This window comes from Salmo salar, chromosome ssa10, assembly GCF_905237065.1.
Source record: "Salmo salar chromosome ssa10, Ssal_v3.1, whole genome shotgun sequence".
NCBI classification, from domain to species: domain Eukaryota; kingdom Metazoa; phylum Chordata; class Actinopteri; order Salmoniformes; family Salmonidae; genus Salmo; species Salmo salar.
Window position 1 is genome coordinate 109,180,247 of NC_059451.1, and position 25,218 is coordinate 109,205,464.

At 40.1% G+C, this 25,218-nt stretch overlaps 2 protein-coding genes across 11 annotated transcripts; one reads left to right on the plus strand and one right to left on the minus strand.

The window, feature by feature from the left end:
* Positions 1 to 458: 458 nt before the first annotated feature.
* LOC106561489 (DEP domain-containing protein 7) lies at positions 459 to 3,775 on the minus strand. Of its 2 annotated transcripts, XM_014125503.2 has the most exons (9): positions 3,665 to 3,775; positions 2,946 to 3,366; positions 2,718 to 2,842; positions 2,380 to 2,566; positions 1,952 to 2,214; positions 1,686 to 1,828; positions 1,271 to 1,396; positions 953 to 1,028; positions 467 to 865 (listed from the first exon to the last, which is right to left on the minus strand). In XM_014125503.2, exons 1-9 carry the CDS (start codon positions 3,729 to 3,731, stop codon positions 651 to 653), a joined length of 1,623 nt encoding a protein of 540 aa, XP_013980978.1. In that variant the 5' UTR covers positions 3,732 to 3,775; the 3' UTR covers positions 467 to 650. The 2 variants fall into 2 exon arrangements, with proteins under 2 accessions (XP_013980979.1, XP_013980978.1); XM_014125504.2 differs by lacking the exon at positions 953 to 1,028 and having other exon boundaries at positions 459 to 865.
* Positions 3,776 to 4,789: 1,014 nt separating this feature from the next.
* ccdc73 (coiled-coil domain containing 73) lies at positions 4,790 to 22,687 on the plus strand. 9 transcript variants are annotated; one of them, XM_014125493.1, is made up of 21 exons: positions 5,089 to 5,107; positions 5,300 to 5,375; positions 7,691 to 7,758; positions 8,033 to 8,128; positions 8,229 to 8,363; positions 9,822 to 9,893; positions 10,095 to 10,166; positions 10,743 to 10,778; positions 11,000 to 11,074; positions 11,582 to 11,620; positions 12,081 to 12,216; positions 13,069 to 13,148; positions 13,508 to 13,633; positions 13,741 to 13,800; positions 14,120 to 14,224; positions 14,915 to 15,025; positions 17,011 to 17,151; positions 17,311 to 17,494; positions 17,659 to 19,245; positions 19,415 to 19,542; positions 22,075 to 22,687. In XM_014125493.1, exons 4-21 carry the CDS (start codon positions 8,090 to 8,092, stop codon positions 22,426 to 22,428), a joined length of 3,480 nt encoding a protein of 1,159 aa, XP_013980968.1. In that variant the 5' UTR covers positions 5,089 to 5,107; positions 5,300 to 5,375; positions 7,691 to 7,758; positions 8,033 to 8,089; the 3' UTR covers positions 22,429 to 22,687. The 9 variants fall into 9 exon arrangements, with proteins under 9 accessions (XP_013980974.1, XP_013980969.1, XP_013980973.1 ...); XM_014125494.2 differs by lacking the exon at positions 5,300 to 5,375 and having other exon boundaries at positions 4,975 to 5,107; XM_014125497.1 differs by lacking the exon at positions 7,691 to 7,758.
* Positions 22,688 to 25,218: the final 2,531 nt, after the last annotated feature.

Genomic DNA, 25,218 nt, shown 5'->3' on the forward strand with positions numbered 1-25,218 from the left:
TCCCATGTGTAACTGTTGCACTGCTTTGCTTTAGCTTGGCCAGGTCGCAGTTGTAAATGAGAACTTGTTCTCAACTGGCCTACCTGGTTATACATTTAAAAAAAGGTTAGGATTTAGGGTAGGGACGTCCCAAGGATCCCTGATAGCACTAACTGGTGAAAATGGTCACTAGTTACCACAGTCATAAACCCCACCTATTGCTACAATCTTAATGTGATTTTAAACCCAACCGTAACCACACTGCCAACCTTATGCATAACCCTCACTTTAAATTAAGACCAAAAATACAATGTTTATGAATTTACAATTACTGTGGTAAGTGAAAACGGGTGAAAATGAAGTCTTACGGCATCGGCTGTGGCCAAAATGATGAACTTCAACTACTGGTCCTGTCAAGAACTCAGAAACTCGTCAGTTCCAATGTGTATTGCCTTTTGGATACTGTGGGAAATGGAGCTCATCTTTCTACGCGTTCAAATCAAAATGTTCAGTAAGTTATTTCTCAGATGGCTACAATTTCAGTATTTATGAGTGTGCAATGTACCATGGTGTCCATGGATTAAGACTTTATTTAAATTGAATTCAGAATCACATGCATACAAAGTGACCTAGGCATGTACAAAGTGATCTTTTGACAACATTGACACTGGCTACACACCGACAGCAGACACAGAATCCCCAAAATACTGAACAAATATTTCTGGGTGGCCTTGGTAAAATTGCCTGAGGAGCCGTTTCCTCTCTTTGGCAGAGTGCTTTGGGTCTTCATTAAGATTCCTTAGTAACGCCAACAACTCTTCATGTGTTGTTCTTTGAGTACAGTCAGTATAAGCCTTTGTTGAGACTTGCTGACAGAACGTGGACCCTAAGGAAAATGGAGAGAATATGTAAGTGATGTATTTGAGGCAGTCAGCACTCTTCCACAAAGACTACTACTAGATAGATATTTTACCTGTCACATCTGGTTGTTCCCCTTGCACAACTCTGGCAAGTTTGTCACTGACCAGCTTGTGCAAAGATCCTGGTATCTGAGACAAATGTTTCAAGCCAGCCATGTATCAAACTTAATGATTGCATGCTCATATGGCATTTTCACAACATAGTGTTAATAAAAATACATGGGATTTACACTGTGTGTACAAATCATTAACACCGTTCTAATATTGAGCTGCACGTACACAATGTAAATAGCAATGTTTCCTACACTCAGTATATATAGCTTTTCAAGGACCCAAATAAATCACTCACTGCTCTGTCAAAACAAGAATACCTTAAAAATGTAATGTTGGTTGTCCAGCATGAACAGCACCAGGAGGTCCACTTTCTCTTTGGCTAGAGATTTGCTGTGGATGATGGCTCTGGAAAAAGCCTTCTTCACAACCATTTTGTTCTCAATCTGAAAATGAGACCATATGAGTTATTCCAAAATGAAGCACAATTTGAGTCTGGTTAATCAAGATCTGGCAGGTAGTGTAGCAGTTAAGAGCATTGGGTCAGTAACCGAAAGTCCACATGTTCAAATCCCAGAGCAGTCTGAATCTTGAGCAAGCCACTCAACCCAACTGCACCTGTAAATTCCTCTGGATAAGAACATCTGCTAAATGAGTCAAAAGTAAATTAATAAGAATGCTGACTCCATACAGAAATAACTATCCCATAACAGTAATTGACCCCATGGTCTTCACCTCTTTATCCAGCTTGATTTCCAGCGGGTCTGCAGCCATAGCCATGAAGCTCAACAATGTGCGCAGTTCCTCCCGCTTATGAGGGTGCAGAAGCTTCAAACACAACTGCAGTGCCTCAAGAGCTTTATCAAACTTTGCATTCACTGCAAAAAGAAGCACAATGCAGCCCTACACATTGCTTATGATAGACTTGGAAACAGTAAAAAAAAAAGTTTAAAGTGCCAATCATAACAAGTAATATGAAGTGGTCACAGCTCCGGTCTCACCTAGTAATTCGGTAACCCCAGTGTAGATGTCGGACATGTGGTTGGCGAGCAGGGGTGAGCGGTCAGGCTGGCCATAGTATTTCACCAATGTTTCATACAGCAGAAGTTTGCACTGCTGGGTGCCTGAGCCTGAGCAACAAGGCTGACCCTGGCCAACACCCACCACGTCTGGACACCTGGGCAGATCACGGCTCACCTCCACCACCTGCTGGTCAGGCAGGAACTCCAGACAGTCCAATGCTGCTGTAAGCCAATCATCCTCCCTTCAACAGAATAAAATAAATAATCCTGTGCCACTGAAACTGTTATGTCACTCACCACCAGTAATATTGTACTCCATAGGCCTGCATGAGATAAGCTTCATTCATGTTAAAAAAACAGCCATCTTAGATATTTAAGTAAGACCAATGATAAGTTACACCACATACTGTGAGTCCTTGAAGGCCCTCAGGATCTCACGGTCCAGGTAGTTGCTGGTGTAAATCAAGTCTGGGTCTCTCTGTGCCATGCGACGGGGAGAGGCCTCTCCGCCTTCCAACAGATTGTCCAACATAGGGAGCTCTACAAGCTGCAGCAGTCTCAGCATCGTCTCCTCACGCCACACTTCATCAACCACTACAGAGTAAAGGAATGGACAGTCAACTAGAGTTGAATACTAGTCCTGGGGACCGAGATGCAGCACATTTTAGTTTTGACCAACACCAGCACCTCTGATGTAGTTAAATCAGATGATACCGACTTTACACTATGATAGTAGATGACTTACAGGTCTGTGGTAATGGAGAGTCAATGTGTGCTTTGCTTGGACTCAGACTCAGGTTTCCCAGGACAGTTTCCAACAGTTGGTTGGATCTCAGAGGTGTCCCATGTGAATAGAGTTGCTCCTCTTGCCTGCAACATTTGAAGGCAATGGCAAATAAAAAGACTACATCCAATTAATATTTCACATTGACTTGTCTCAAATAAAAGAAATAGAATTAAAACAAATAACCACCTGCAAGAAGCATTGCAAAAAGTGCTTTGAATACCAGGAGAAAGGACTCCTTTTTCAAGTTCATCCATAGAAGGCATTTGTGTGTTCAGAAACCTGTAGAGGTAACCTTTGTTGTCCTGAAAAACATCTTGCTTCTTATCTTTACCAAAGACCTTCGCTCCAACTGTCTCAAACACCTTACAGTCCAGGAGGGTCTGACAAACACGCACCACCTTGTCCCGTGAGTTGTCAGCACCTTCAAAGAACTTGCTCTGGACGATATGGGCCAACACCACATCCACTGCATCTGACCCCAGAAAGCAGTCATTATGCGACTTCAGGTGAAAGCGCCTTCGCTTCACCTTTACTGACATTTTGAGGTTGGCAATGATGCTGCTCCATATAGGAGAGGCCTGGAATGGCTTATGGACCATGCCATGACCTGTAACAAAATGAGTGAGAAAAGAAACTGGTTAAAGGTTTAACCATATCCTTGGGTAAACCGTCAGCAGCCAGTGCATGATAAACAGTGATGTTGGTAGACCGCTCAATGCCTTCAAGGACAACAAACAGTCAGTTCAAATAAAAAAAGCGGGCCTTCTATACGATGGGAAAGTAAAATGTACAAACAAAACGATGGGAGTCATTAGTTTGATTGTTATTTAGAAAAATATGGCGACCATGTAGGCTAATGATTCGTGCATACGTCTACAACCATCAATAAAGGTCAAAGTTTGTACCTGGAGAACGCAGACACAGCTTTCCAGACAAATTCAGCGCGGCAGCTCTCTCCTTTACTGTGGCCATTCCTCAATTGGTAAGGATGGTGGTGACGTACTGAAAAAAAAAACGTTCTGTCAAAAACGTTACGCTTTTATTCATTCCTCGGGTGAGCAAGGGAAACCTTAATTAGCTGTTAAAGACGCAGTAGAATAATAAGCAGAATAGTATTCGAACGCAGTAGGCATTATCCCTGCTGATTACATCAATTGAACTTTAACAATTGAGCGAATGTAACACAAATGTTGGCTATTCATTTCGATTTAAAATAGTGGTATGTAGTGAATAGTACAACTAACTAGCATGGATTATTTTGTCAAATAGCTCGCTTTTACATTATTGGTGTCTTCTACTCAAAGGACTACACTAATACAGCGTCAAGGACACTTTGGAACAATTACACACTTGAACACTAGATGGCAGCCAGAGCAAATAAACGCTCGTGTCGTTTCGGTAAAATTATTTGTAATTACAATCTATTGGTCAGTCTGAGTTTAAAAACGATTTGTCAGGTTTCTGCAACTTGTTTTGTATTCCCAATGTGATTGGTTCCTGAGCCCATAGGAGGACCACTTGAAATGTTAAGTTTTACGTTAATAAGAACTTTTATGAACGTCCACTGTCCTCCAAGAGTTGCTGCATTTCCTCTTAACTTCAGTTGTTGCCTTCACCTTGGTTGGAGAGCGAGGTAGCAGCAGCGTTCCCTTCCCTTTACAAAAGTAGAATAATGTGTACAGGTCTAGCCACACAGTGTGTATGGAATGCACTGTCAATCACCAGTCGACCTATTGGGTTGCAGCCACCATACTTGGTTGGCTAGGGTCGTCACTAGTTACCACAGCCACAAAGTCATATACCCCGCCTATCTACAAATTATCTTCTTAAAATGTGATTTAAAACCGTACCCTAACTTTTACCACACTGATAACATTATGCCTTACCTTAAATTAAAACCAAAATAAAAATATTGTGTTCATGAATTGTAACGATATAGCCAAGTTTTACTTTGTGGTTGTGGTAACTAATTGAAACCGTTGGCTAAGGTATGCCAGATATCTGTATATAATGACGAGATACCAAATTCCATGCCCTAACAATGGAAGTCGTTGTCCCAAAGGCGGGAAGCTTAGGTCCAATAATATGCCCATAGAAACTCATTGGCTTTATTTTGGACAGATTTAGTCGAGGATGAAACCTCTCGCTTCGCCTCTTCCTCTCTGGGTAGGCCTATATGTTGCTCAGTCAGTCTTCACTTCTCAACGACTTGTTATAGATATGCTGCTGTGCATGTCAGAACAGCGCCAAATTCAGTCCAGTTTTTCCTCGCGATATGAAAGTGTGTTCTGTGCACCCGCCTTTCCCCTGGCTGTGCGCGAGCTATGCTATGAATTTACCCAACATAGGTAACTGACATGCTAGATAGCTAGGCCTACTACCTTTGTTACTAGCCATGTTTTTTCATAAATGTAGCTCAACAAACAACACTGTCATTAGATATACTTTGAACCTTGCTAGAATATTTATTTAAAGTCGCTTATTGTGTATTCTAAAAAGTGTGCCTGTTTCTTCACATCTAACGTTACAACGGCAATCAGCTGAAAATGGTCAATCACTATGCTATAGCTAGCCAGCTAACGTTAGCTCGCTGGTAGTGGCAGAGGGGATCTAGCGGTAAGTCGATACCAGTGAATTGTTCTGGTCCTTAGGACTTGAAGACACGTTTAGGGAAAGCGATTTACAGGTAGCCCAGAGTTGAGTTGACCACTAACCAGGCAGGGTGTATTCATTAGTCGGATTCCGCTACAAAACGTTTTTTAATGTTGCAAAACGTTTTGCAAAGGAAAACGTTAACTTCAAACATTCAATGTCATGCAACGAAAACGAGGTTCTATTGGACAAATTCAAGTAGGCCCCTCCCCGTGCTGTTCCATTTGGTTTCCTACTCTAAACTCTTTCCGTGACAGAACGTTTTCCAACAGAATCAGACTAATGAATAGGGGCTCCCGGGTGGCGCAGCAGTCTAAGGCACTGCATCTCAGTGATAGAGGCGTTACTACAAACCCTGGTTCGATTACAGGCTGTATCACAACTGGCTGTGATTGGGAGTCCCATAGGGCGGTGCACAATTGGCCCAGCGTCAGGGTTATGAGAAGGCTGGGATGTCCTTGTCCCATTGCGCACTAGTGACTCCTTGTGGTGGCCGTGCGCATGTACTCTGACTTCTGTCGCACGGCTGGCTTCCGGGTTAATGTGAGCAGTGTGTCAAGAAGCAGTGCGGTTGGTGGAGTCGTGTTTCAGAGGAGGCATGGCTCTCGACCTTTGCCTCTCCCGAGTCCATACGGGAGTTGCAGCAATGGGACAAGACTGTAACTACCAATTTGGATATCACCAAAAAGGGGTAAAAGTAGTCCAAAAATAATAATAACCTCGCATTTTCGGTGCAAAACGGAAAACTGAAAAAGTAGGGAGAAATCGAACAAATATAAAACTAGATTGAAAGCAATAGGCATTGAGGCATTCAGAGAGATGTACAGGACACAATTAAATTAATTAATTTGATATTCCAAATCTAACACTTTTCCTTTATAGAGTAAGTGTTGAGAGTATTTTCACTCTATTTCTCAGAAGACTTAACTATCTTAGATTATTTAAAGTCCTGAATCATATTTGTAACACAGAAAACCAATGTCATACCTGGTTAGTGCTCAGTTTCAAATAAGGTAATGTTGAAGTGAATCAACCTTTTGATGTTGACATACAATGATAGTTTCTAAATAGTTTCTAATATCTAGAATATTTTCTAAAATCACAAGTTGTTTATATTTCAATGTTAGAATGACCAAGGTTTTCAAAATATAGCACAATTAGTGTGTTTTATGATATTTTGAAAAACTATTCAGTTGTACCATCAATGTAAGTGGGTACTTCTGTTCATCTCACACCTCCTAGTGCTAGTAACAATTACTGGTGAATGCATAGGATTCTTAGGCTACACATGCTGTAAACACAATAGGGATTACAGCCGGCAGGGATGATAAAACTATGCAGAAACAGACTGGCACAATTTTTTGAATGTTAGATATCAGTATATTGACAGAAAAAATATATGATAAGGTAAAAGACTATAGTTAAAAGTATGTTACTGCTTGGCTGATGCAAAAGCCGCCACCCACCAAGGGTGTTACTGTATCGTTTTATTTAACCTTTATTTCAACATGGAGTCATATCCTGCATGTTCCTGTCATGTAGTTCCTGGTCATCTAAAGCTTTTAAAATCACCCCATAAATTAATCATAATAATGAAAGTAATAGGCCTACATTATTTTATTTGCACAGTATTTTGTGTGGTATGAATCTATAATGCCTTATTGCTATTATAAACTGGTTACCAACATAATTAGAGCAGTAAAAATACATGTTTTGTCATACCCATGGTATACGATCTGAAATACCACGGCTGTCAGCTAATCAGCATTCAGGGCTCAAACCACCCAGTTTATAATCTCTAACAATGTTATTGAGTTCAGTAACCACCTCATGTAATTATGTAAAGGTAGTATATGAGCCCTAAATACTTTGCTGTAGCTGTGCTTAAAGAATTTAAGTCAGAGTAGCATTCATGATAGATGACATTGTGATTAAATACGTATTATCCTCACCTCAGGGCTTTGATTATGGCAGTGTTTTTTTTGTCAGTGCATTACAGGACAATAGTCATATAACTCACAAAAGGTCATACAGACTTCATGTTGCTGATGGGAATTATTCCGTTATATGGATGGTGTCCTTTTAATTTTGCTTTTCATGGTTTATAGAATTGTTTAATATCTGCTCAAGTGAATCAGTGGAGAGGCAAATAAAGACATTGGCCCCTCAGGTCACAATGTCATTTTTGATAGTAGCAAATTCTAACGGGATCATTTAATCCCTGCACATGATTGAGTACGGTGCAGGTTAAATGGAGAAAATACTCTCTTCTATTAAAGGATCGTCGGCAGTGGAGACCTACTTAAAAAGTCAGTCATGATGAGGACACAGGGGGCCATCTACACAGGTCATATTAAATAACTTATATAATTTAGAAACTGAATGACAGGGCAATTTGTCCATTTAGTGTTATGGCTCTGACCCCTATTAGAGTCTCAGGACAGCTTAATTTCCACCTTGATGGGTTGAAGAACTACTACCAAATCACTGCACTGTATCCCCCTGCAATGCTGTTTACTTAGTGACTGAATAGTATAAATAATGTTTTAATGCTGTAGGCCTATACCAAATATAGTTTGTTGTACACACTTATCATTCAATATTTATTTTCTACTTTACAGAAGTTATCAGGGCGTTAAAGAGTCCCAACAAAACCTTCTCCTGACCTGAACATCTTGATGGATGTCAGTGCAGACTCAGGGAAACGCCCCACCACGGTAAGCTAGGGTTACTGCAGAAATGCATACATTATGATAGAATGCATATGTCTATGCTTGTTTGCATACCTTACAATAAAACTATTATTGTTCTCTTTAGACTGGACACAACTTTGAAAAGGAGCTGTCGTTATCATATACCCCTAACGAGACAGACAGTGGCACCATTTCCTTACATGTTTTGGAGTTTAAAACAATTCTTCATGAAGCAGTGGAAGAACTACATATTCACAGGGTACTTTGATTTATACATATCCTTCAAATATCTCTTGATGTTATAGTAACATAAAGACAGATAATAGCTTTCTACATTCTCTGAAATTGTTACAGGAATTACAACATCAAACAAAATCGTTATATTTTCAGGAATGTCTCCACAATAACAACTTCCTCTTCATCCCATTGTTTACCAGGAAGAGCTCAGACACTTACGGCTCTATTTGGTCAAGTCATGAGGAACTGGGGAGTGTAATTTCGTAGGAGGTATATTATGAGTTTTCAGAGGAAGCTCACAGCCCTTTTTGGCCATCTGGACACAAGCCAGCTGTAGTTGCACATCTGAACGGGGTCATGCAAGCAAAGACCTGGTGAATTCATGTCTTTGCTTGTAAAAAGGGTACCCTGGAGCAAGCACTTTAAACCTGACACTGGACATGTTTAAAGGTTATAAGAGGAAAATAAACCATTGGCTCTCACATTTTATTGTTATTACCATGTTTCTGGAACAAAAACATTTAATCAATATGATCCTCAGGCATGCTGTTAAAGTAACACTTTGTAGTGCTTGGGTTTATTGGTGTGATGTTAAAAGCATAGCTTGTCATGTCACACTATCTTACGCCGGCCAAATTTTTTTTCATAAACATTGTGAAGATGCAATAGTGGCAAATAGTTTTAACTACACCAATTTAAAATTATAATAAGGATGATTAGGGGCATGAACCTTAAATTTTGGGCATCTCATTGATCTGCCTGCATTCCGACTCCAGGCGTAATCCAGATGTTTTTATGCCTTGACTATGAAGAGATTAAATGAAAACCAATGGCAGGCATTTATCTGATTTTTGAATACTGTGTTATGAATTTTCATATAATAGGGTGAGTCACATACAGTGTTCAGATTGCATATGGGATAGGCCTGATATTTACAGTGTGTTGTGGCTCAGGCCTTATTTGATCTGCTGTTGCCTCCTCTGATTTACTTAGATAACCAAGTTTAATAGCCTATTTACTGCCCCTCCCCCATCAAATCAGTATTCCTCTGCAAACTAACAGCTTTATCTTGTGTGCACTTTTCGAGTATGCCATGCTGGTAGCATAGTTTAATGGGAACTTATAAATAAACTCCATGAGCCAACTCCCACACCCATATAAAAAGTCCCTAGATCTAGGAAAGCAATTGACTTTTACCTGCCTTCCAGGGCTGAGGGAGGATAAGGATGGCTTTGCACTAATATCACCACTCTAATGTACTGCTACTTTCCCAAAGATATTGGGGTGAACTACTGAAACTCAATTCAAAGTTGAGCCTCCCTCTTTGAATGTATTCTGTGGACCGTATAAAACTCCATCTTTAAGAAAAATATATTGGTATTTTTCATGATATTACTTTAATGCTAAGAATACTGTACTACTGTGAAATCTGCGAGATTTACTATGCATTTCTAATATTTGTATTGTCTTTTTGCTTCAGGAGGCTGAAACTCGCTATGAAGAGCAGATTAGTAAACTTGTGTTGGAGAAGCAGGAATTAGAATGGCAGAAGGTACGGTATGTGCCTAGTTAGACACGTTGTCTACTAATTGGGCTTGTTGAATGAGACAGCAGCAAATATTTGACTGATGCTTTACTCATTATTGTCAGTGTGCTTGCTTAAGCTAGCTAAGTAAAAAAATAACAATTATTTCATTATCAGTTCACCTCTTGAATTATTATCTGAGTTAATGTAATGCCTTCTTTTTTGTAGGAATCCCTTCAACATCAAATTGACAACATGGCAAATCAACATACGGAGTCTCTTGCCAATGTTAAAAAACAGGTGATTTTCTCAGCGCCATTGTTCCTATTGGGTGCAGCAAAATCATATACTATGTTGCTGCAGTGCTCTTTTGCTTCTGTGTAAGGGCAAGTAGAAAGGGCACATACGATCAACCTTTACAATGGCGAATGTGCATAAAGATGGAGGAATTCAGAATCAACGTCATTATTTTAGCACTGCCCACATAGTTTTTAAACTACGGCACGCAACATTGTTCAATGTGCCAGTAAATCAGCGGAATTAACTTTTCTGTTTTTTCAAATTGCTGCCATCTTGGAGCTAATATTGGGATCATGTATACTGTTCTAAGGACGATACAAACAAAAAGTAATGGAGAGCAACGTACAATACGGCAAACTTAGCAAATTAAGTATTTGTGGTAAGTACACGGGGGCCGCCATCTTTATGCACCTTCGCCATTGATGTATGTGGATCTGGTGAACTAAAAACAATGTAACCAGCTTTAATTTGAGTTCAAATTATGTCTAACTTTGGTTTATAGTTTGGTGACATTTGTTTCTGATGTCATGATCATAATAATTTTGCAATCTGTTTAATTTTTTCCCCTGAATTAAGTTTCAGTCCAAAATCAGAGGGGTCGAAGATGAAAGGGTATGATACTCTTTAATTATTTTATTGATACTCTTTTTTTTAATGACATTTTTCACAACATACTGTGTCACTAAAGGTCATTGTTTCATATTGTTTTGTTCGAATGCAGTAATTCAGTGATGCAAAAATGACTGAGTTCAGTTTAGACTTAACAAATACAATCTATTCTATTTATTCTAATAAACTAAACAATTGTGTTCTGTGGCAATGTTCCGTTGAAGGGAAAGCACCAGCTGACAGCCGAGTTAAAGGACAAGGAGATCAACAGTCTGAAGGAGGAACTGAAATTGTTCCAGGTAACGTTTCTAGGAAACACACACACCCAGAGGGAGCAGGATAGCTCTCCATTCCCCCCTGTTCGTCCCATTTGGAGGCTTTGGGTGAACTTTGGGAAGCACTATCCCACCGCTGATGTTCTGAGTTGGGGTGTGTGTGGAATAGACTGGGGTGAGACAGCTAAGGTGATATATGGCAGTCGCCATGGTCCACTGCATTTACAACCTAACCCTGCGATTGGGCAATAACGTCTCTTTTTGATATTTTATTTTGTAGTATTATAATGGACTTCTTGGTTATATTATGGCATAATTGTGTTGACTTTGTTTTATGTCATATCTTAAACCATTTTAATTCCATGTGTTTGTAGTGTGAGTAAAATTTTAAAGAGTTTGTGTTTCTATTGAATGTTATTTGCACGTGTGTGAGGCTTTGGTTATACTATAACATTTCCCTGAAAGTCTGCACCATAGTTGTCATGAAATCTTGATGAAAAACATAACCGTCTTTTTACTACTGTTTTACAGTTGTTCAAGTACAGTTTGGAGAAGAAATTAAGCGAGCTGGTAAGGATTCCAATTATAGAAATTGTTGACAGGGGAGAGTGGGAGTGGGCGGAATTAAAGAGGAGGATGAGGTGAGGGAATGGCTCATCAGGAGTAACGGATAGGGAGTGTGTGACACTTGAACCGCCAGTGCAGCCGAGAAAATATCACTATTAAAATATTTTATAACTGAGCCTCGCTCTGTTTAACCTTCCAGTGGCTAAGAAAAAATGTGTCTTGATACAGACAATCAAACAATAATGACAGCGATGAACAATAAAAGGCTCTCAGGCATGTGTCAAGTTGACTCCTTCTCTCTAGGAGGGGAGCCGGCGGCCAAGATGTTAAACAAAGGTCCTCTCAGCCCAAAGTGACTGCAAACTCTTTCCCAGTGTCCTCCTCCTTTGTGGTAGCTGATTGAGGAAAATCATACCAATCCTGACCATTCTACTGAGAGAACCTACTGTACTGCTTATTACAGAACCTGCAGCTGCAGCTGCAGACCCAGACCAAAGACAGCCACCTGAATCAACTAGGGGAGGTGGAGAAGAGGTTTGGAGCTCTCTCCAGACAGTGTGCCATGGTCAAGCAGGCCCACGAGAAGCTGGAGCAAAATGGTATGCCCGCCACAGCCATGCCCACTAGCACATTTAGACAGTGTATTTTATGTAACACTTAAGTTGCTCTTATACCTGTGCAGAGCAACTTAAAGGTGCAATATAAGTAACTTTTTGGGCGACCTGACAAAATCCACATAGAAATGTGAGGTTTTTTTTGTGTCTTTTACCTTTGGTTTTGTACACCAGCTTCAAACAGCTGAAAATACAATATTTTGGTTTATGGAAAAGATACTTCACAGCAGTTTAGATGGTACAATGTTTCTCTACACTATACTTGCTTGTTTTGTCACATAAACTGAAATTGGACAAACTATTAGCATTTTAGTGACCAGGAAATGGCGGCGCGATTTCTGCATAGTGTAAAGTGTTAGTTACCATATGTTTTCAAATCAAGACTTTCCCGAAGACTAACAGATATTCACCAGTACGGTGGTGGCCTTTTTTAATCTGAGAAACCTCAACGTGTTTTGTTATTATGACGTCTGATAACAGTGGCAGGCCATACATTATCAAGTAGCCATAGCTGTTCTTGTCTGACATTTAACCAGTAACTCTGTTGTACTTATATCGCCCTGATTTTTTTAAACATGTTAATCTTTTGCCCCTAAACCATAGTATCACTATTTATGTAAAATGGTGATACAGTTACGTGGGGCCAGCAACTGCTGTTCATTTAAAGGAGATGGGAAACATTTGTCTGCCTTGTGGAGTTAGTCTGGAAATTGTTACTTTTCCATGTGGAGTAAAGAAAATAGCTACACATAAATCCCAGAAATAGTTCATTATTTAGTTAATTAATTAATTTAGTTCAGCAAGCTTCCATTTGTGGACTCTTGATCCCTCTTACAGTTGAAGATGCCATGAGACTCAATAAGAAACTAACTTCTGTCAATAGAAAACAAGAATCCACAATCATCTCCTTAAAACAGGTGAGACATGATTTAAAATGTTACATCATCAGAGAATACAGATTGCTGTGTGGAGGGTAAGATTAGGGAGAGCAGGCAGTACCTGGAGGTGTAACTCATATTTCCCTGCCTCGGAGATCAAAGAAGACCATATATAATTGCTGTGCCGTATCTCTGTAATAGACATGCAGAGTATGCACAGTGCTAAAGGGAACACTGATCTGTTAAGTAGCAGAGACTGAAGGTTACACATATTTTACCATGACGTAGTTTTGTTACTGTTCCGTCTTATGGATGTGGCTCTGAGTTTTGGGCTTAATAACCATGTTAGTATCCCACTTTGAAAGTTAAGGCACTCATATGTTACTTTCTTCGTCAAGGATGTGGAGGAACTTAATAACAAGCTTATAAAGGCCAAAGTGACATCTATGGGTAGATCTGAAGAGAACTGCAACCTCACAGTCAAAGAGCAAAACATACAGGAACTCCAACACAGGCTGCATGTGGTAAAAGTTATTTTTTTGGGATATATTCATTGTTATCTTAATTTACTTGTATATCAAGACAACATTAATTAAATATTAATAATTCAATAGGTTTTTGTATTTTTCAGGAAACTGAAATGAATAAAAAACTCAGAGATGAGCATACAACTGAAAGAAATGGAAAAAAGGTCAGAATCAATTCCCCCCCACCCTACATAGCATAGTATATTACATATCAACCCCTTTCCCCCAATTACCCCATAATGATGTGGGTTGCTCGATGGGGTGAAAATGTTAAATGGTTACATTTGATGAATTTGGGGGAAGTGTGTCAGTGTAAAATAAAGATGGTTGGCTTGTGGGGGTTGGGAGGGGGATTTCCACACAGGGCAGGCAAGCGGTTGTGCTGCATGTCATTAACACAGCCCCCACCCCGTGTGTGTGTGTGTGTGTGTGTGTGTGTGTGTGTGTGTGTGTGTGTGTGTGTGTGTGTGTGTGTGTGTTCAGGAGGTGATGAACTCCCTACAGCTTGCCCAGCAGCTTCTGCTGACACAGACTCAGGCTGTGAGGCGAGTGGAGCTGGAGCTTCAAGCACAGCGAGAGGAGTACCAGGTCAGGACTTTGAGCAATTATTAGTCTCTCCTAGTTTCTAACAAACAAACTAAGCTAAAGATAAGGATGCTTTTATCTTTTTTGATGATTAAAAATAAATTGTTTAGTTTATATATTCATAATATGAATATGTTATTCTGCTCTATAACAACTTATAGCATGTTTTAATACACCCATGACTTATAAGGGAATTGAAAGACAAAAAGTGTATGATACATTTTCTGAAAATATAACAATTTGAAAGGTTTGATTTAAGTGAACAGATTGTACATGGTTAAATACAAAACGGTAGAATAAAAACACTTCCTCTTAGTCACAGAACAAAGGTTTCTTACATCATTTAAATGATTACGGAGTGAAGTTCTACAAGGACAGAAATAAATGATGGTGCTCACAGCACATAAAGATGATGGAGTGCATTGTATATCACACTTTACACAATAGAACACACAATGTGCAACTGGATGATAGTGTGTTTATTCTGCCTTTAAAGACGCTTGTCTTTTACTCGCCCCTCTACCCCGTTTTAATTCACCTTCATTCATTTATTAAAATCATTATTAACATGACACAGCCCAGCTGATTTGTATTAGCTTCTCTGTGTGTTTAAAACCCTCTGTCCAGGTTAAATAAACACATAAAAATGTATTATTGCATTAAAAATCTCTCGGGTGATTAATTTTATTGCAGGCCCTTAAAAGAGAACATGAAGTGATCCAAGAGAAGATCCAGGAAAAAGAAGACAGATTCACTCATCTGCTGGAGGAGTACAGAAATTGTAGAATGATCTGGGAAAATGAGGTATCACTGAATATTGTCAAATACAGTTGAAAATATGTTGTTGTGATGTACTGGCACATTTATTTAATGGACAAAGGCTCTCTTGTGATGTAAAACTAAACTAGGCATGCTATATTTATGTGTTTTTATTTCACATACAGTTGAAGTCACTTAGGATGGAGTCATTCAAACTTGTTTTTCAACCACTCCACACATTTCTTGTTAACAAACTATAGTTATGGCAAGTCGGTTAGGACATCTACTTTGTGCATGACACAAGTAATTTTTCCATCAATTGTTTACAGACAGATTATTTCACTTATAATTCACTGTATCACAATTCCAGTGGGTCAGAAGTTTACATACACTAAGTTGACTGTGCCTTTAAACAGCTTGGAAAATTCCAGAAAATTATGTCATGGCTTTAGAAGCTTCTGATAGGGTAATTGACATAATTTGAGTCAATTGGAGGTGTACCTGTTGATGTATTTCAAGGCCTACCTTCAAACTCAGTGCCTCTTTGCTTGACGTCATGGGAAAATCAAAAGAAATCAGCCAAGACCTCAGAAAAAAATTGTAGACCTCCACAAGTCTGGTTCATCCTTGGGAGCAATTTCCAAATGCCTGACGGTACCACGTTCATCTGTACGAACAATAGTACGCAAGTATAAACACCATGCGACCACGCAGCTGTCATACCGCTCAGGGAGGAGATGCGTTCTGTCTCCTAGAGATTAATGTACTTTGGTGCAAAAAGTGCAAATCAATCCCAGGACAACAGCAAAGGACCTTGTGAAAATGCTGAAGGAAACATGTACAAAAGTATCTATATCCACAGTAAAAAAAAATACATTTTTTTTTTACATTTTAGTCATTTAGCAGACGCTCTTATCCAGAGCGACTTACAGTAGTGAGTGCATACATTTCATACCATTTCATGCATCTTTTTTTTTGTACTGGCCCCCCGTGGGAATCGAACCCACAACCCTTGCGTTGCACACACCATGCTGGCATTGCACACACCATGCTCTACCAACTGAGCCACAGGGAAGAGTTATGTCCTGTATCGACATAACCTGAAAGGCTGCTCAGCAAGGAAGAAGCCACTACTCCAAAACCACCATAAAAAAGCCAGACTACGGTTTGCAACTGCACATGGAGACATAGATCGTACTTTTTGGAGAAATATCCTCTGGTCTGATGAAACAAAAATAAAACTGTTTGGTCATAATGACCATCGTTATGTTTGGAGGAAAAAGGGGGATGCTGGCAGCATCATGTTGTGGGGGTGCTTTGCTGCAGGAGGGTGCACTTCACAAAATAGATGGCATCATGAGGATGGAAAATTATGTGGATATATTGAAGCAACATCTCAAGACATCAGTCAGGAAGTTAAAGCTTGGTCGCAAATGGGTCTTACAAATGGACAATGACCACAACCATACTTCCAAAGTTGTGGCAAAATGGCTTAAAGACAACAAAGTCAAGGTATTGGAGTGGCCATCACAAAGCCCTGACCTCAATCCCATATAAAATTTGTGGGGGTAACTGAAAAAGCGTGTGCGAGCAAGGAGGCCTACAAACCTGACTCAGTTACACCAGCTCCGTCAGGAGGAATGGGCCAAAATTCACCCAACTTATTGTGGGAAGCTTGTGGAAGGCTACCTGAAACGTTTGACCCAAGTTAAACAATTTAAAGGCAATGCTACCAAATACTAATTGAGTGTATGTAAACTTCTGACCCACTGGGAATGTGATGAAAGAAATAAAAGATGAAATAAATCATTCTCTCTACTATTATTCTGACATTTCACATTCTTAAAATAAAGTGGTGATCCTAACTGACCTAAAACTGAATTTCTACTAGGATTAAATGTCAGGAATTGTGAAAAACTGAGTTTAAATGTATTTGGCTATGGTATATGTAAACTTCTGACTTCAACTGTAGCTATCTGAACACACTATTAAAGTGTTACATTACTTTTGAATTGCATGTGCTTAAACAGAAACTGACATTACAAGAGAGGATCCAGTCAGAGCACCAAGACCTGAGATCTGTAAAGGAAGCTTATAACCACCTTCATGAGCAACACACAGAACTATCATCCCGTGCTATACTGCAAGCAGAACACATACTGGGACTAGAGGTGAGACAGCAACATTTCCGAAATCAAAATAGGAGCTATATATGCTGATATAGAATGCTGATTAATAAAGGAAAGGCCTATGTTTAATTGCAGAATTTCAGCCTCACACCGTGAATAACTCAATAACACTCTGTTGTCTGTTTTGATTCACCGATACAGAGTGGGATGAAGGACTATGTTAAAGACAATGAGAATCCAATGGGTGAAAACCGAGATCAATCCGCTAAGGATGAATATGTCTCAAAGGACGTTTGTAGAGTGGACACAGTTGTAGTGGGTGAAGTGGCTCAAACAGCGGAAAGTGACTCTACACAGGAGAATGTAGATGTTACAGGTGTGTCAGGTAATGTAGTGATCCACTTCAATTGCATGATAGATTGCCATTGTTTTAAAATTAATTGCAGATTTAATTGTGACATTGATGTAGGTGCAATGAATGAACATCAATAATACATTTTTGGGAAATGTATTATTGATGTTGTTTGACTATGTGATTTACCTACACAGACCAAAGCAGGGAAGTCGGTTGTTCGGAGACTGTGATTGATGACTCCCCACAGACAGCCCACTGTAAGGTTATCGACAGTGTACAGGCCACCCATGGTTCCAATCCAGATCGGTCCACAGACGTAGAGGGAGGTGGAAAGAGCTGTCAGGGTGAAGACAAGCCTAGCTCAGTGCTCCAGCCACCAGCAGGAAGACTGAAGGGGTTGGCTTCTCTCCAGTCTGGATCTGCAGACGGTCTGACCACGGTCACAGACGTGGTCCATGTGCTGAGTATTTGCGGAATAGGAGAAGGTCAGCCAACTGACTCAAACAACAAACGTAGCTCCAGTGATTTCAATTATCCATTCTGCAGTTTGATTAATAATGTCTGCTCGTCCAGCAACGTCCATCTGAGCGACAAAGGTGACTCTATGAGTGGGCTATCTGGCTTTGAGAACAGTTCTGTTTATGGTGCGCTAAACAGTGACCCAGTGGCTGGAGGAACAAGGGATGGAGAGCAAGAACAGAGTGTGTATACACCAGAGATGACAACCAGCCAGACATTTAATAAACACAGAGGCAGACAGAAAAGCACATCATCATTTCAGAACATTGACCCAGTCCAAGCTGTGACCCCATTGGCAGTCTCACAGTCAGATCCATGCAACTTTCTCCTTCAGAAGGTCGTTGAAATCCATGAAATAAGATGTCACACGCCAGAGGCCAATGAGGTCAACATCCTCTCAGAGTCACCTAGCAGCTCATTACCAGCCTCAGCCCAACACAGCAACACACACATTGAGAATCCGACAGAACAAGAGACAATCGGCACGTCTTGTCTTCCATCACAGCCCCTGAACCTGCCACAGCAAATCAATCCCCATGGTGTTGTTGCACAGGACTGTACTCAGTCTGACTGTAATATTGGAACCAAGGAGCCTGAGGACAAGCATGAACAACCAGCTAGAGACTGTGTGCCAGCAACTGAGGATGCACTCTATCCTAATTGTCAGGAAACCTTACCAGAGAGTGGCGATCTCAATGTGAGCCCTGATGCTGGAACCCATGGAGATCCTGAGCAACCTTCTTCAGATGTTAATTTGGACATTGACGGGCCTGTTGGATCACAGTCCCAACCATGTCCAGTGGCTATGAACTCACCACAGTCTGAGAGGGTTCATGAAGACAACTGCTGTAACTCTACAGTGGAGGAGAAGTTGAGACCACAACACGCCAATGACAAAGATATTGAAGTCAAGCACAACAACCCAGCGACCTCCAAACCCCCAAGCGATGAGACAGATCTCTCCCCCAAAAGCAATCATTCAAAACAATCTTGTCTGCTGAAAACTGAGGAGAAAACATCTGAAACCATTGACTATTCGTTTCTAGCAAGCAACAAAAGATATCGATCATCATTTGAGTTAACTTCAGAGAAGAGGGACATACATTCCAGGAACATGCACAGCATCGTAATTAGTCAAACAACCCCGACATGCCAGATATCCCAAGTGTCTGACCTGAAAACTAAACTGTCCTCTGGATTCCAAGAGCCTCCTTCTCCATTCACAATACCCATCTTTCTAAAGGGCAAGCAAAACACCAGCGGTGAGTGAGGCAATCATTTAGAGTACTCTAGTGTAAAGATTGTGGTATTTTCAAATAATCTTTCTTGTTTTGTGGCTTCATGATTGCCTCCCTGAGATAGGCGTACCTGCATTTTTTAAAAATGTATCAGATTGGCTTGAGTATATCTTCCATTCCCTCTGTCATTTAGATCCATCAATGATGACTAGGTCTGCAGACTTGCACAACCCTCCCAGCCTCCTGACGTCCCACAAGAGAGATCATCAAGGGGAATGGAACACCATTAGAGAGACCTTTTATGAAATGTCAGCAGAAAAAGTGAGTTGATATACTGTATATCTAAGGAGCAGGGGGGAAAACCATAGTGAGCTAAACTCGCAGCTATGCAGAGCAATGAAGTTAAAAAGTGTGCTTCAAGTTTATTTCCATTTCCAAAAACGTTTCAGCAGGGTGGAATGAGGTTGATAGTCTCAGTGTATTCATCACGTAGAGCAGGGTTGTCGAACAAGTTTTTCCCCGGAGGCCGCATTCGGTCTTCAACAACCGTCGGAGGGCCGCACTGAAATGTTTTTATATTTCCTTGCCTTCAAAAATGACAAAGAATAGTCCTCTATCTATAGTTTTATGAATTTTTGAAGCTCCCTGACTGTTTAGTGATTATTAGTGAGCTGGACAGTCAATAAACTATGAATATAAGTCCATTATCATGTCTACACAGTTTAGATTTTAAAGTATACTGAACAAAAATATAAACGCAACATTAAAGTGTTGGTCCCATGTATCATGAGCTGGAATCAAAGTTCACAGAAATGTTCCATATGCACAAAAATCATATTTCTCAAAAATGTTGTGTACAATTTTTTTTACATCCCTGTTAGTAAGAATTTATCATTTGCCAAGATAATCCATCCACCTGACAGGTGTAGCGAATCAAGAAGCTGATTAAACAGCATGATCATTACACAGGTGTATTTTGTGCTGGGGACAATAAAAGACACTCTAAAATGTGCAGTTTTGTCACACAACACAATGCCACAGATGTCTCAAGTTTTGAGGGAGTGTGCAATTGGTATGCTGACTGCAGGAATGTCCACCAGAGCTGTTGCCAGAGAATTGAATGTTAATTTGTCTACCATAAGTCGCCTCCAACGTCGTTCTAGAGAATTTGGCAGTATGTCCAACCGGCCTCACAACCGCAGCCCACTTGTAATCACGCCACCTCAAGCCCTCCACATCAGGCTTCTTCACTTGCTGAATCATCTGAGGGGGGAGGGGGTGCTGAGGAGTATTTCTGTCTGTAATAAAGCCCTTTTGTGCGGAAAATCAAATTCTGATTGGCTGGGCCTGGCTCCCCAGTGGGTGGGCCTGGTTTCCAAGTGGGTAGGCATATGCCCTCCCAGACCCACCCATGGCTGCGCCCCCTGCCCAGTCATGTGAAATCCATAAATAATTTATTGCCATTGACTGATTTCCTTATATGAACTGTAACTCATTTAAAATCTTAGAAATTGTTGAATGGAGCTTTTATATTTTTGTTTAGTGTATATTGTTCGCCGCCCCCCCCCCCAAAAAAATGTATACTTTTTAAAAATCTGTTTCACTGTAAACCACCTGCGGGCCATATGTTTGACACCTTATCTCGACTCTGACGGAATAGATTGGTAGACGGGATCAACCATGCTTGGGAATGTCTGAGATGTTGTTGAATCAACTCTTCCTCATATGTTTATAGGGAACCCTCATGCATATCTGTGACAGAAAACAGTCCAAACTATTGCAGATTGTTTCCTGTAAAACTGTATTTTTATTTTGTATCCAAGCCTCTGAGTTGAGGGTCACTAGGTCTGAGAGTTGAGGGTCACAGAGATGCTTCTGTTGAGGGGTGGGTTGTTCAACATGTAGAACTGACATAGCTAGATAGAGAATGGAATGGCTGTGGGAATAGGCTACCTAATGATACTTTGCTACTTCTCCTCACTCACTCACTCTCTCATCACAATCATCGTATTGTGTCAGTCTGCTGTTTATCAGAGCCAGGTGCTGTAAATTGAGAGGAAAATAACCAAGCATGTCTAATGTAAAAGGGGAAAGACCCTCAATACACTAAGGGGACAATTGCAACAAATTTGATCTATTATTTAAGGCCAGATGGCTCATACCATTGTATTATAAACAACAAGGCACAAAGGTGAAAGATGGCAGCAGTGGAATACTATAGGGCAGGGGTGTTTTTAACCTGGGGTACTGCAAGGGATCCGCAAAAAATATATATAAAAATAATAAACTAGCAACAACAGAATAAACACATTTTGAATTACATACCTACAGTAGAAAAGAGGAGAATATCTTATTTCTAATGACGTCTACTTTATTTCTCAACTCCTAAATTGAGTAAATTACACTCACTGGAGCTAATTACACTCACTGGAGTATCTGACAGCTTTTAAAAAGCACCCATGAGTACCAGTCGTGGTAAGTGCCGCTGACTGCTGGTAAGCTTGCTTGACTTAGGGCTCTATTCAATCCGTATCGCGGAAGTACCTTTACATTTCTATTGTGCAGCAATACAGATTGAATAGAGCCCTTAATACGTTTTTAACCAGCTGAACAGCTGCTATTAGCGAAAATGTGTTTGAAGTTACCTTTTTATCTAATATGCTATGTAAGATGTCAAAATAATGGAAGACTATCTACCAAATTATTTCATTTTAAAAAGTTGATAACTTCTCCTCGCCATTCACCTGATTATAAGATTTTTTTCATTTATTTTGCTAGCATATGAGGGGGTCGCTGGTTTGACTGTACATTTTCACAGTGATGAACTGTAGGCTATTGTGTTAATTTCTGCAGGAAAGCAGAGATCACATCCCAGTCAGCTCTGCTTTGCCCATCATCACGACCCCTTCCTCTATGGGCAGCAGCAGGTTGTGGCAGGACTACCCCAGGACCGTTTCCTCTCCCTGTCTCTCCAACAACAGCAGGTTGTGGCAGGACTACCCCAGGACCGTTTCCTCTCCCTGTCACCCCAGCTTCTGCAGAGGGACTGCTTCTGAGGCTTTCCCACCCAGCTCACAGGACGACGAAGAGTCACAGCAATCCAACATCAGAGCCCAAATTGCTAAAATAGAGCCGTTCCTGTGCTCCGCGAGGTTGAGACTCCCAAAGAAACGCAAAATGGATTCAAGTGAAACTATGCAGTTGTAAAGAAGTACTAGAGTTGATTTCATTAAGTTATTGATCATTACATTAAGTTCACACTATCAAACTTGTTCAAAGTATCAAATGTTCTGTTATTAAGATTTGAAAACACTTAAGGCAAGAAGGCATTGTTAAATGATTTTAAGTGGTTTCTTGTATGTATTTATTATTGGGTCTATTTATGGATTTCACCATATTTATTAATGAATCCATGCTGTTTGTTATTGACCTACAGTTCTGTATATTAAAAGTAGCCAAATGTTCAGTACCGGGCTTGTTTTAGCTCTATTGTCATAGACTTAAGAAGTACGTTTGAAAGGATAGTCAGCAGTATACGTTGCAATATGACGCACTGAAACAGAAAAACAAAGGTAGCAACATAATTGCTTTGCCTAATTGTTTACAAGCTAATTAACTCTTAATTACTCTACAACCAATCTGGCAGTGCCTCAGGGGGAATTTAATGAAGGAAACGCCACTTGTTTCCAGCAGTAGCACTAACACTGGGCAACTATAACTTGGGCTAATTGGAATACACAAGTATTAAACAAGAATCAATTAGTGCACATTAACCCAAATTAACAAATGCAAATTAGCTTCTCATTAAGTTTATGTCCCTCCTGTTAGGAAGCAGTAGAGACCATATGGACACATGTTAGGGCGATACAGTTGACAACATATATTGCTCACGGGCCTCACTGGTCAAGATTAACAAGTGGATATTTTATTTCAACAAGTGTGGCAGGTGTAGAGAGTAGTGTTGTAAATAGAGAATAGAAAACTGGTCTTTCAACACAGCACTTATACTGTAACCATGGATAATTACGATTGGGATGATCACTTTGAAATAGATGCCAGAAGATGCTGTCAAATTTACTCGCAAAAATATTTGAAATTTTTGTCTAATTGAAATGCAGCAGAAATGTAAATGTCTATTTCCAATTTGTATAATTACAAAACCCTGGAAAATACAAACGGAAATAGAATGGCTTTTCAGCCAGTTACCCCTACAGACTCCACAAAGAAAACGATCATTCTCGTTTTGCTCCTACAGATCCTCAGTAGGCTTAATACTCAGGTTGTATTCCTCAACAAAATTCATTGCACAGCTAAAATCCACACACCTTCATCAGTAGCACAAGGTCTCTCCAAGCCGAGGTCCGTCTTACTGCACTTACCCATTATGAACACGTCAAAATGTTAATGCCCTCATAAAGAAGTCTTATGTGTTTGAGTGTCTCAGCCAGTGGTGGTGACCCCTGTCCTGAAACGGAGGGTGGGATATGGGGCAATATGGAGAGGGTCATTTTAATACACAGACAGATTATGAAGTGGTGGTCCTTTGAAACAGTCAATTACACTTGAGCGCGGGAGGACACCGATGTTAATTACCAGTTGGTTTTATATAGTGTGTAAATAAAGAGGCTGCTGACATTCACATTCCATCACTGTGTCCTCACTGAGTGCCAAGCAAATTAGCCAAGCCCCTGCTCTGCTCTTCTCTGTGTGCTCCACTGAGTCCTGTGCATTCAGCTAACATTAGAATAACATCCAGTGCAAACAAGGTTGAGGAAGGTGTTCTCTCTGGGAACAAGACACCCTGTTGAAACACATGCAAACATACAGTATAGTCTTCTTTCACTGTGGTGTGTGTGAATCACAGACCTCAATGATCGACTGTCATTTTTTTTCAGCCCTTTCCTAAATATAATTTCAATGTCTTACATGGGCTATTGGTAATTTTTATATTTTTATATACTGTATAGACCAGAGAGACTGCTGTCTATCACAGGTGAGTGTGTGAGCGATAATTGCTGCCAGAGTATGAAAACTAAGTTGAGTAAAACACTAGAAAACTTTGATGTGCTCAACATGTATTCCCCACATAGGATATGAGCCTCAAACTCCAAACAAACACCTCGTCACACATCTTTACTGGTTGGGTCAAGTTTTGAGTTTACTCCTGATTTAAAGTCACGTTTTATTAAATAGTCTGTATAAGTGGGGAAAACATTTTATTTGCCAATGTTCTGTAATCTTTGACTAAACGGATCCCTCTAAATGCTCAGTGCGTGTGGAATATCATGAGGTTTTAGAGCCATTTCTTGTCATATTATGCCTCTTTACTTCAAAAGCCATCACAATAAATCCAACCAGGAAGTCTTATTAAATTGAGAAGAAAATGTCCTGTAAAGCTTGAGTGCAATCCTGGCACTCCAAGTGCACTGCCTCATGAAGTGAAATACTTCAGCTGCTGGTCTGTAAAATACTTAAGGTACATGAGTACATTACAATGGGCTGATTTTACTCTGGACTCACCATAGTGCCTCTAGTTTTTTAGAAAAGTGTTATAACAATGCGATTAAAACAAACCGAAGATGTATATTTGATGTAAGAAGGGATCATTAAAACTATTGAAAATATAATCACAAACAACAATTAATTATCAAAAACCTTGACCTCGCCTTTTTTTACATTAGTTTTACACATCTACTTTATAGTGTTATACAGCTGAGTATTAATAAAAATATATTATACAACCTGTACTCTACAAGCACTTACTGTACTAAACCTCACAACTTCACAATGAATAACTGACTTTACCTTTGCTTGCAAGGTTTAAGATGAGTGACTACACTCTTGCTCTCCCTGTGGGCATGTGCACAGCTGTGAATCACTTCTGTTCAGCCCCTCTCCTGGGTCTGCTGTGGAGAGCATAGAGAACATAATCTTAGGCTGGCCCCCACTGTCAAAGGTCATCTGGGTTTAAAGTTCACACTTTACATCATGTATATG